This window comes from Arachis duranensis, chromosome 6 (genome assembly GCF_000817695.3).
Source record: "Arachis duranensis cultivar V14167 chromosome 6, aradu.V14167.gnm2.J7QH, whole genome shotgun sequence".
Taxonomy (NCBI): domain Eukaryota; kingdom Viridiplantae; phylum Streptophyta; class Magnoliopsida; order Fabales; family Fabaceae; genus Arachis; species Arachis duranensis.
Window position 1 is genome coordinate 27,021,837 of NC_029777.3, and position 12,195 is coordinate 27,034,031.

Below are 12,195 nucleotides of genomic sequence, written 5' to 3' on the forward strand. Positions count from 1 at the left end.
AAGACATATGGGGACTGGTGTTTGATACAGAATCTCAAGTTTGTGAATTTTATGCCAAATATGCAAAGTGCTATGGATTTTTGTCCCAAAAAGACTTGAAGACGGTGGATGCTAATGGCAACATTAATATAAGATAGTTGGTTTGCAATAAAGCATAAAAAAGACATTGGAAGCACCTTAAAAGGGACAATTGGCAAAGGGAGCATAGGGCAATTACTCGTGTCAACTGCAGGGCAAGGATTCGGTTCATTCGTCACTATAGAACAGGTAAGTGGAAAGTCAGTGTCTTTGAGAGTGAACACAATCATCCACTGTGTCCAGCTAAGTACAGACATCTTATTACCGCGAATCGTGGGCTTAATGAAGCCGATAAAACACAAGCAGACAGCTTGCGAGCATGTGGTGTTAAAACTTGCCACATAATGGGTTACATGGTTTCCCAAAAAGGTGGATACGATAAAGTGGGTTTTACTAGCAAGTACTTACATAACCACATTAGTAAGACTAGGCGTGGTAAAGTGAAAGACGGTGATGCATTTGCTACGTTGGCCTATCTGTTGTCCAAGGCAGACAGTGACCTATTATTTCTAGGAAAGTTCACCTTAAAGGATGGTAGGTTGGATAGTTTGGTGTGGGTTGATGGAGCAAGCGTTGTTGATTACGAATGTTTTGGCGATGTACTCGCTTTTGACACCACTTACAAGAAAAATGTCTACAACAAGCCCTTAGTCATATTTTCAGGGACAAACCACCATGGCCAAACAACTATCTTTGGATGCGCCATGCTCTTAGATGAAAGGTCCGAAACTTTCAAGTGGGCATTGAAGAAATTTTTGGAAATCATGTCAGAAAAACCACCCGGAGGCGTTGTGACAGACGGAGACCATGCTACGAGAGGGGCTATCTTGGAAGTATTTCCTGGTATACCACACCACCTTTGTGCACGGCATCTGCATCGTAATGCGGTACAGAATATAAAAAACAAGCATTTTTGGGACGATTTTAATATATTATTGTATGGACAATGTACCGTACAAATATTTGAAGAGAGATGGAGCGAGATCATATCCAAATACGGACTTGCCGAGAATGAATGGGTCCAGGGCATTTATAATGACAAAATGAAGTGGGCTACCACATATTTGAGGGAGCACTTCTTTGGCCGCATAAGAGCTACATCACAGTGTGAGGAAATTCATTCATTATTGAAGAACTATGTTGACAGTAAAACCAGTCTCCTTGAATTCATGCATAAATGTAGTGAAGTACTAAGGCATTACCAAAACAACCATCTTACTGCTAACTTTGAAACCTTTTATAAGTTTTCTGTTTTGACTACGTGCTTGGAAAGTTTTGAAAAACAAGCTGCTGAACTTTATACTAGAAATATTTTCAAACTTGTGAAAGATGAGATAGAAGCAGCAGGTGCCTTAAATGTGACTGAATGCCCAAACAGTGGAGACATTGTTGAGTACAACACGAGTGAGTATTTTAATTAGCAATGGCAATTTAAAGTAGCTTACAATAAAGACAATGACCTGTTTGCGTGTGAGTGCAGGCTATTTGAGACTCGTGGATTACCGTGCTCCCACATCTTTGGGGTTTTGAAGTATCGCAATACAAAATGCGTCCCTTCATCTCTTATCCTGAAAAGATGGACAAGAGATGCAAAGAGTGATTTTATATGCTCAATTGGCGAGCAAGACTCCGCTGATGATATAGTGCCCACACTTAGATGCGGTGCAATGGCATCAATTTGTTAGAAGCTTTGTGATATTTCTTCAAAAAATTCAGCCTACTATAGGGAAATCTCAGGTGAGTTACTTAAGCTAATTTCGAAGGTGCAAAATAAAAGTGATGCACAAGCGAGGCTTTCCCCCACGTCAGCGCTAATAGGTGATCCAGCTGTTGTGAAGTCAAAAGGTGCTCCAAAAAAGGTTCCAATAGGCCAAAAGAGGCAAAAATGTTCACATTGTAAGTCAAGCATGCATTTCGTTAGGACATGTCCATTACTCGTCAAGGAGGACTCCCCCGCCGAATACTCAAATGCTGAAGATGAACCAATGGTATTAATATAATACCTTTCTTAATTAGTTACTTTATGCTTACCTTTCACATTGAAGATCCTAATGATGTCAAACCAGAGGTACTTTTGTCCCCTTATTTGTTGAAATCCTCATTTTTTATAATGTTTAGTTTAATTTAACTTTGGTTAAAGGTTTCAGCAAGATTGAAAATAATATACATGCATTTCCTTTTGTTAAAGTCTTCACTTTATAAACGATAATGTATACTTCAACCTGTACCGGAGCTAATTTAGCAAAATGTTATTGATTTCTGTATGACAAGTGCTTTTAATTAGTTATTTTTTTAACATTTGTCAAAGGTTATTATTGGTTTTCAAACCTTTTTCAGACACTTGTTATCTTGTATCAGATATTTTATTTGTGGGGGAAATAGATAGTAGCTTGTAACAAGGATATAATGTCTTTTGACAATATATTATTGGTGAAAAGAAATCTAATGGAAGACCTTTCGACATGTTTTAGCCTTTTAGTTCCTACAGACAGATTTTGATCAATCTTTTTATGTTTAGTTGCTATATTTTGAGCAATTTTTTAATTTTTTTAACAGGTTGAAGAATGTGATGCCAATAAATAGACTCCCTCTCAAAACACAAAATCAGTAGAAAATACACCCGTGCACAATAACAATAATTTTAAAGTAAGAACTTGTTTATGTTATACCATTTATCAAATTTATTGTCATTTCAATTCAAATATGCAACATATTATTCTCGTAGTGCTTATATTATTTCTTATTATTCTGTTACAAAAAATTCAAGGGTGGTGGAAGTAAGAAGTCTGTATCTAAATTGACAGAGACACCAAAGATTAGAGCAAATGGCAAAAAAAGTCGACAGAAGGTAACATTTCGCATATCTAATAATTTATATTAGATAATTCAAGAAGGAAAATTAAAGTCTTAATTTGAATTTAAATTATTTTAATCCAATACCATAAGTGCAACTGAGAGATTAAGGGTGAGTGAGGTCAACACTTTGGGAAAAGTCTTACTCGCCTCTAGCTGACTAGTTTCTTTATTTATTTTTTTAAAATTTTGTATCGTAATTATTTAAAAATTATGATTTATGTTTAGATCGAAGAAATCATTCTAACTCAAGAGATATTAAAAGATAAGACCAACACATTAGGAATAGAAGTGGTAGAAGTTCCAGATGCAGCCATAACCAATAAACCAGGTGATGAAGATGCAGAAGCTGGTGAATTAAAAATTTATTAAAATGGTCACCTTGCAAGTATAGTTCTTAACTCACCGAAAATCTGCCTATCAATTTAGAAATATGTCACTGAAAGTTTAATTAAAATTACTGGGAGTTTTAAGTCCCAGGTCGTCTCCCAACGAGTTGCAGAAAAATGTGCTGTTTTATTAATCAGATATTCCAAAAAGTGTTGAGCTAAGTAAATTGGGATTTAAATTGAGGAATTTTAAATAATAAAAATAAGAGGCCTTGACTGGGAATTGATCGGTTAGAATCTCTATCATTGATGGTGTGATTGTAAGATTAATTTATAATTAATAGTTGTTCTGTTTGGTTATCCCTTACTAGGTAAGAGAAAGTCAAACAAGTGGAAATGCCAGATCTGTTCACAAGTTGCAACCCACTTAGTTCAAAGGGATTGGCGTCGGTGACAGGATAGCAATCCAACATTTAACCCAATTACAAATTTTCTTTCAATCCTTCCAACTCAAGAGTTCCTTTTAATCAACTCCCCATCAAGTAATGAAACTACTCATGCATTGTAAATAAAGAATCCATGGCACATGAAAGGGAATTAAAAGAAGACATGATTATTGGAATGAAATTTAAATTAAAAAGAAATAATCCTTGCATTAATTAATCATAAAAATATCTGAATGACAAAATTGAACATAACAAAGAACATGGAAGAATAAAACCAAGTTAAGAGAACAAACTAGAGTGATGAAGTCTTGATGAGGAAAATAACTCTTCTCAATGTTTCAACGCTAAGATCAATTGAAAATTAAAATTCTAAAAACTAGAGAGAAAAACCTAAGAGAGTGAAAAACTAGATCTAAACTACTCCATGAATGTCTCTTGTTTCTGCATATTCTCTGACTCTAGTCTGCTGTTCTGGGCCAAAAACTGGGCCGAAATAGGGTCCAAAGTTGCTGGTTTCAGATTCTGCAGTTTATGCAGATCGCACATGTCACACAATCGCGTCGTCCATGCAGACGCGTCGCTGGCGCTTTTCCTCTTCACGCGTTCGCGTCGTCCATGCTACCGCGTTGCTTGTGCTTTCCAATCCGCGGGGCCGCGCAAGCCATGCGGCCGCGTCACTGCGATTTGCGCTCCTTCACGCGGTCGCGTGAGCCATGCGACCGTGTCACTTTTCGCTGGTTATCTCCTCAAACTCTTGTGTTCCTTCCATTTTTGCTAGCCTCCTCTCCAATCTCCGTGTCATTCATGCCCTATAAAGCCTGAAACGCTTGACACACAGATTATGGCATCGAATGGAATAAAGGAGAATTAAAATTAAATAATTAAAGTCTCTAGGAAGCAATTTTCAAACATGTAATAAATTCAGGAAGGAAATCTAAATGCATGCTAAATTGATGAATAAGTGGGTAAGGATCACGACAAAACCACACAATTAAACACAATATAAACTATAAAATAGTGGTTTATCAACCTCCCCACACTTAAACATTAGCATGTCCTCATGCTAAATTGAAGGAGACAAGGAAATAAGTATGAACATGCAGAAACTCATGAAATGCAATGCAATCCTACATACATAAATAAATGCAACTATATGATTATTATCCACTTGATCAAAAGTAAATAAGCCCTTCAAAACAATTACAAATCAAATTCCACTAATTCTATCATCATATAATAAAACAGATAAAGGTGCAAGAAGATAGCTTATGAAGGCTGGAAACATGAAAATTCAAGCATTGAACCCTCACTGATAATGTATGTACGCTCTAATCTCTAGTGTATAGGGTAATCACTCTATTCTTCTCTAGTCATGCTTTCTAACTTTTGTTTTTCTCCTAACCAATCAACAACAGTTAATATACCAATGCAAACATCATGAGGTCTTTTCAGGGTTGTAATGGGGCCAAGGTGCAGGTAAGGATATACATATGGCTAAGTGAGCTTTATAAATTGAATCTTTAATTAACCTAAGCTCTCACCTAATATAACACATTCCCTTAACAACTTTTGTTTCCACAATTTCCCATATTTAACTAGCACACACAATTCTATCTTAAGCTAACCAAAGATTCAATTTGGGATATGCAATTGTTTTTCAGCTTAAGGTTAGTAATGTGGTGAAATATAGAACAAATGGGGTTTTAAAAGCTCAAAGTGGTTAACAAGGGTAATTGAAAAGGGTAGGCTTGATTTGGATAAGTGAGTTTAAACAAATAATGGCCTCAATCATGTGCAAGCATGTAAATATAATAAATATTGGACATATAAGATAAAACAAAATATAGATTACAATCATAGAGAAGTAAACACACAAGAATAAAATAATTATGGTTAAATAGTGTAACCATACATAAAGGCTCAAATCTTTCACAGGTTGTGTGTTCTTTAGCTCAAACATCATGTTCCAAATACAACTCAAGCAGATTTATCATAAAAACTTTGAAAAAAATTAGTAAAATTTTGTAAAGATAGATTTTTTTAAAAGAAACTTATTGTCTTTTCAATCAAGTAGAACATGCATGCAACTATCCTAACCTATGCAATTTATTCTATTCTATAAAAGAAAGAAAAAAATCTAACTAAAATATCCTAATTATTGGTGTCAGAGAAGAGAATTTACCTCTAGAAGTCAGGTACTGACCGACCTCCCCACACTTAAGGCTTTGCACCGTCCTCGGTGTCATCTGTCAGGAACAGGGGTGGGCTGGTGGCAGTATCTCCACAGTCGGGACCAGTATGGCTCCCGGTGCTGGTAAAAGAAATGGAGTCCAGGGTGTCTGAGTCTCTGAAGCGTCCCTTGAGTAGCTCCTTGAGGTGTTTGAATCGACGCTCGTTACGGCGCTCTCTCATCTTTGCTTTTTGTTCATGCCGATCCAACTTTTCAAGTATCTGCTGGAGCACTTTCTCAGTGGTAGATGCTTATGGTGTTGAAGAAGGAATATCTTCAACTGGCTCAGTAGGCTGGCTTGTAGTGGCTGCTGAAAGTCTAAGGTATTTCCCATTAGGGACATATTGATCATCCCGTGGAAGCATGACTTTGGTGTCCCCAGCTCTGCAAGAGTCCCCGGCAACGGCGCCAAAAATTGATGAGGATGCAGAAGCTGGTGAATTAAAAATTTATTAAAATGGTTACGTTGCAAGTATAGTTCTTAACTCACCGAAAATCTGCCTATCAATTTAGAAATATGTCACTGAAAGTTTAATTAAAATTACTGGGAGTTTTAAGTCCCAGGTCGTCTCCCAACGAGTTGCAGAAAAATATGCTGTTTTATTAATCAGATATTCCAAAAAGAGTTGAGCTAAGTAAATTGGGATTTAAATTGAGGAATTTTAAATAATAAAAATAAGAGGCCTTGATTGGGAATTGATCGGTTAGAATATCTATCATTGATGGTGTGATTGTAAGATTAATTTATAATTAATAGTTGTTCTGTTTGGTTATCCCTTACTAGGTAAGAGAAAGTCAAACAAGTGGAAATGCCAGATTTGTTCACAAGTTGCAACCCACTTAGTTCAAAGGGATTGGCGTCGGTGACAGGATAGCAATCCAACATTTAACCCAATTACAAATTTTTTTTCAATCCTTCCAACTTAAGAGTTCCTTTTAATCAACTCCCCATCAAGTAATGAAACTACTCACGCATTGTAAATAAAGAATCCATGGCACATGAAAGGGAATTAAAAGAAAACATGATTATTGGAATGGAATTTAAATTAAAAAGAAATAATCCTTGCATTAATTAATCATAAAAATATCTGAATGACAAAATTGAACATAACAAAGAACATGGAAGAATAAAACCAAGTTAAGAGAACAAACTAGAGTGATGAAGTCTTGATGAGGAAAATAACTCTTCTCAATGTTCCAATGCTAAGATCAATTAAAAATTAAAATTCTAAAAACTAGAGAGAAAAACCTAAGAGAGTGAAAAACTAGATCTAAACTACTCCATGAATGTCTCTTGTTTCTGCATATTCTCTGACTCTAGTCTGCTGTTCCGGGCCGAAAACTGGGCCGAAATAGGGTCCAAAGTCGCTGGTTTCAGATTTTGCAGTTTATGCAGATCGCGCATGTCACGCGATCGCGTCGTCCATGCGGACGCGTCGCTATCGCTTTTCCTCTTCACGCGTTCGCGTCATCCATGCTACTGCGTTGCTTGTGCTTTCCAATCCGCGCGGCCGCGCAAGCCATGCGGCCGCGTCACTGCGATTTGCGCTCCTTCGCGCGGTCGCATGAGCCAGGCGACCGCGTCACTTTTCGCTGGTTATCTCCTCAACTCTTGTGTTCCTTCCATTTTTGCTTGCTTCCTCTCCAATCTCCGTCTCATTCATGCCCTATAAAGCCTGAAACGCTTGACACACAGATTACAGCATCGAATGGAATAAAGGAGAATTAAAATTAAATAATTAAAGTCCCTAGGAAGAAATTTTCAAACATGTAATAAATTCAGGAAGGAAATCTAAATGCATGCTAAATTGATGAATAAGTGGGTAAGGATCACAACAAAACCACACAATTAAACATAATATAAACTATAAAATAGTGGTTTATCACCAGGATTGTCACAATATCCTGCATCATTATCCAGTGGTCCATCCTTATCAACCTTATAGTGGAGTCCTCCCTATTCCTTTTCATCATGTTCCAAATGGCATGGCGTACTTCAACCAATATCCTTCTACTACCAGAATTACATCATATCCTCAGTTTTTCCATGTCTCGTCATATTCTAGTGGACCCAGTAATAGCAATACATGGGCTGGACTTTTGAATGGTGTCATCAACAACAGAAAGCCATAGTTATAATCTATATATTATATTTTTAATTTATGCATGTTAAAATTGCTGATTATCTCCCTTTCAAGTGCTTGTGCTATCAATTTATAAACATTAGGGGTGGTTCATAAGGCTGTATCATTACAAATGTTGACGACGTTATTTTTATTGTGTTATTGACGCTGATTTTGAATAAAATCTTGTTCTGTTAATGTATTTATTTCTTCATTTTACTACCTAGTCGGTCTCTTTTTTTTAATAGTATGTTGTGGCTGTTCTTGGATTGATCATGTCAATGAACAGTGGGTGATCATTCTTCAATGATTTTTTCAATACGGAGCACTGGGGAATGTTGTTTGGCAAGGACATCTGATTCACCAGAAAATAGTTTCTTAATTCAACTTCATAAGGCTGCTGTGGTGCTAAATTTGGAAGAGTATATTTGCAGGTTAATAAAAAAATCAGAAACATGGCTTATGATATACTTGTCCAAATTGGCCATGTACTTAGAGATGAGGAGAGAGGCGGGAACAGAGAAAAATTGCGTGTTTATACTTGTCCAAATTGGCCTTGTACTAAAGATGGTCTAGCTTAAGTGTTAAGAGCACTTTTTAATACCTGGTATATAAAATTGATGTCATTGTAGAATTAATAGTTTAAGTAAGTAAATTTCGCTGCTTCTCTTCCTGTGGCATTGTCTCACCGCACCTTGCTTATTGGTGTTAAGTGTTCTTTATAAAATTTGAGAGCTTTGTGGAATTCCATTGTTTAAAAATGAGTTTGGTGGAATGCATTGGGTTCTTGTGCAATTTGGAGATATTGATTCATTAACTATGTTTCTTTTAGTACTTCTTTATTGAAACCACTAAGCTTAGATACAACTTCATTAAAACTATTTTTAATCTCTCACTCTCAACTTTGAAATCATGCAGTCTTATGATGAGCTATCATGAAGGCAGGCATGCTCAGATATAACATAACTTTCAAATTACAACTAATGAGTACGCAAATCTATACTAATACTTTTGACTAAAAATTTTACCATCCATAATGACTTGCAAATAATATAAACTTGGATTTTGAATTAAATTACTCCAAATATGTTTATATTTATTAACAAAGCAAGCCTATTACTACTACTACTATACTATAGTACAATTCATGTAAGGATGATATACACAAGCATTCTTTTTTCTTTTCTTTTTTTCCCTGAGATTTCAGCTCCAAAACACAGTTTCCATTGATTGCACCATGCACTCTAAAACTGTTTAGTTAGATTAAGGAAGTGCTCGTTGATTGCTTTGTAGAAAACTTTAGATGCTAATTTGCATGCCATCCCTAACCTCTGTGTCCCTGAAGGTGAGATATATCACACTTTGCTCCATCTGAGACAAATATGTCATCATCTTCAATGCCAAGATCACGGTAAAATATTTAATCAATTGTACTTCTTAATGGCTGCATAGATAAGAGATGGCCTGAATTCCAAGCATCATAAATTTTCATGTGGAAAATAGTTAGCAACAAAGAAAAAATAAATTAGAATTAAAAAATGAAGGAAAAAAACATAATAGATTTAAAAAATGAAGTAACTATATTTTTCAATTGTGAATTTGTTCAGTTGAGAAATTTGTTTTACACTAAAATTTCAGTTGAGAAAATGCATATACTATGCAACAAACAAACATATGAGGATGTGATTGGAGGCTCCTAGACAAAGATGTCAAAATATCTTTCCAGAAATTCTACAAGGATAAAAAAGGGCACCACTTATTTTCCAGTTAGCATTGCAATGAATTATGTTTACAATTGAAACTAGGACAAAAGAGTAAAGTAGGTATGGAAGGATACAAGAATGAAAAATGGGCAAAGCAAAAAAAGCTCTAGAAGATGTCAATGCAACATACCTTTTCACCTTGTTCAGCTCCATAACCACTATATCCTTCTACGGTTGATAATGCATGTGATCTCTGATAAATAGAAAACAAGATATGCTAATCAGTTTTTATGAGAGGGAGCAAAACATATATTAGTGTTCAAAGTCTACACTTGAAAAATATAGAAGCTTCATTCACATTGAAGTTTTACCTTTGACATTGCAGAAGTTATGGCATCAGGAATGGGTTCAGTAGTATCACCAATTCCAAGGTTTATTACTTTGGCATCAGGGTACTTAAGCAAGTGTGCATTCCTTCTTCTAGCAATCCTTTTTTTTTCAAAAATAAAAAATAAAAAAATATGCACAGCAAAGGAAACAGCCAAACAGGAAAAGTGAAAAGTGAGGGAAAAAGTAGTTGCATGTCATATGACAAAGCAATGTCAAAGGTTGAAAGAAAGAGAAGGATATTCACTTCCACATTTATTACATAATGTATATGAATAATGATTGAGTAAAATGACACAAATCCCGCAACTTATTCCTTTTTGCCTCTCTAGTGATAGATAAACAAATCTCAGTAATGAAGTGCTTTGTTAAGAAGAAGACATAAGTTCACTCAGTCCTAAGAATACATAAGTCAAGCACTTTAATCAAACAAACAGGAAGACATAAGCATGCAAGAGAGTTAGAGCTCATTTGATTTCCATTTATAAGCTGCAACATATACTATGATAAAATCTTTGCAAAGAAATTCTTCAGGAACATAAATTTTTCAACCAAAAGAAACATAAACCAAATAAGCTCTTTTACAAAATTAGCATAAACTCCCAAGCTCTACTTTAATAAGATGATCACATGGGTGAAACCCGTAACACTTCAAATTCACTGTAGACAACAAAAACAATAAAAAAATGCATAAAAGATAGGTACCAAAGAATAAAATGTAACAAGTATAACTTTGACATTAACTTGGAGACGGTCTCAAGAAACATGCTAGAACGTACTGGATGCGACTTCCTTCCTATCGCACTCACCTGATTATAATGAAAGTTATATATGTTATGTTGCTATAATTTGCATTCATGCATAAAACTTAGGGTGAGTATGTTAACATAATCAAGATAGGGGAGAATGTTTCATAGATGATATTTGTGTATAAAATTTTAAATAAGTTGTCACGCAAGAAAAGAGAGATGATTTATTTTCCTAAAGAATTTGCTAAAAATCCCCCCTAACAACTAAACGACAGAAGAAAAGGAGCACATTGATATGCTGCGTATAATATATTTATTGCCTAAAATTTGCATAACACAGTGTGTTCTCCTCATCCTAGGCTTTTTTAACCCATTTTAAATTTTTACTTCTTACTACTCACACTTAACATACTCCACTTAAGTACCACATTTGCCGATTCAACTTACCCTTTCAGCATTTCCTTCATCATCAATACTAGCATTGTCAACACCTTCATCTTTTCCTTGCATTACATTTCTTATCATGCCAAGCACAGTATCTTCGGGTTTCAAAGCCACCAGTTTGGCTAAGAAGTTCACCTAAATCGACAAAAGTTTTAAAAATCAAGGTTCTGAAAACTGAACCGGTCATCGAATCGTTCTAGTTACTGGTTTACTAGTTTACAGGTTCAACCGTGGTTAAATCGAAATAACGGTTTTATAATAAATAATAAATAAAATATAAATAAAAATAATAAAATATAATTATTATTTCTATACCAAAAAGAAGAATCGTTGATGTTAGCAAAAACCATCCAGCTTTATGATGTTTCGGTGCTGGAATTCTATCAATGCTTTAATCTCATTTTCAAATGCCTTCCAATTGAACTTATTATCCGCATCTGATTCCATGTGAAGTTTTTTTCACAACAACAACCGTACCTGAAGGCAACTCAGCGTTGTAAACAGATCATTGCCCTCCAATGACAATGTGATTTTTGTCATCAAAATTATTGGCAGCTTTAATGATGGTTTCAAATGCCATTTTTCCATCATGACTCCATATGAAAAATTGTTCTTCTGGTTGTATTTCTTTGAAACACCAATCACACAAAGTGTTAGTGCTAATAATCCAAAGATAAGAAGCAGAACCAATAACATGACCAAAGTTAAGCTTGACCTACCATTAAAATTAGATGGAATTGTGCCAGAAAAATTGTTGTGAGAGAGATTCAACCACTACATGTGCTTCAATTCTCCAAGCACTCTTGGTATTGTTCCATTCAACAAATTTCCACTAAGATCAAGAGAATAAAGA

At 35.3% G+C, this 12,195-nt stretch overlaps 1 protein-coding gene across 1 annotated transcript; it reads left to right on the forward strand.

Moving 5' to 3' along the window:
* The first annotated feature begins 422 nt into the window (after nucleotides 1–422).
* LOC107493485 (protein FAR1-RELATED SEQUENCE 5-like) lies at nucleotides 423–8,069 on the forward strand. Its single transcript, XM_016114581.1, has 6 exons — nucleotides 423–1,471; nucleotides 1,559–1,740; nucleotides 1,795–2,066; nucleotides 2,846–2,926; nucleotides 3,160–3,283; nucleotides 7,858–8,069. The coding sequence occupies exons 1-6, from the start codon at nucleotides 423–425 to the stop codon at nucleotides 8,067–8,069; spliced, it is 1,920 nt and encodes a 639-aa protein (XP_015970067.1).
* The last annotated feature ends 4,126 nt before the right edge of the window (nucleotides 8,070–12,195 follow it).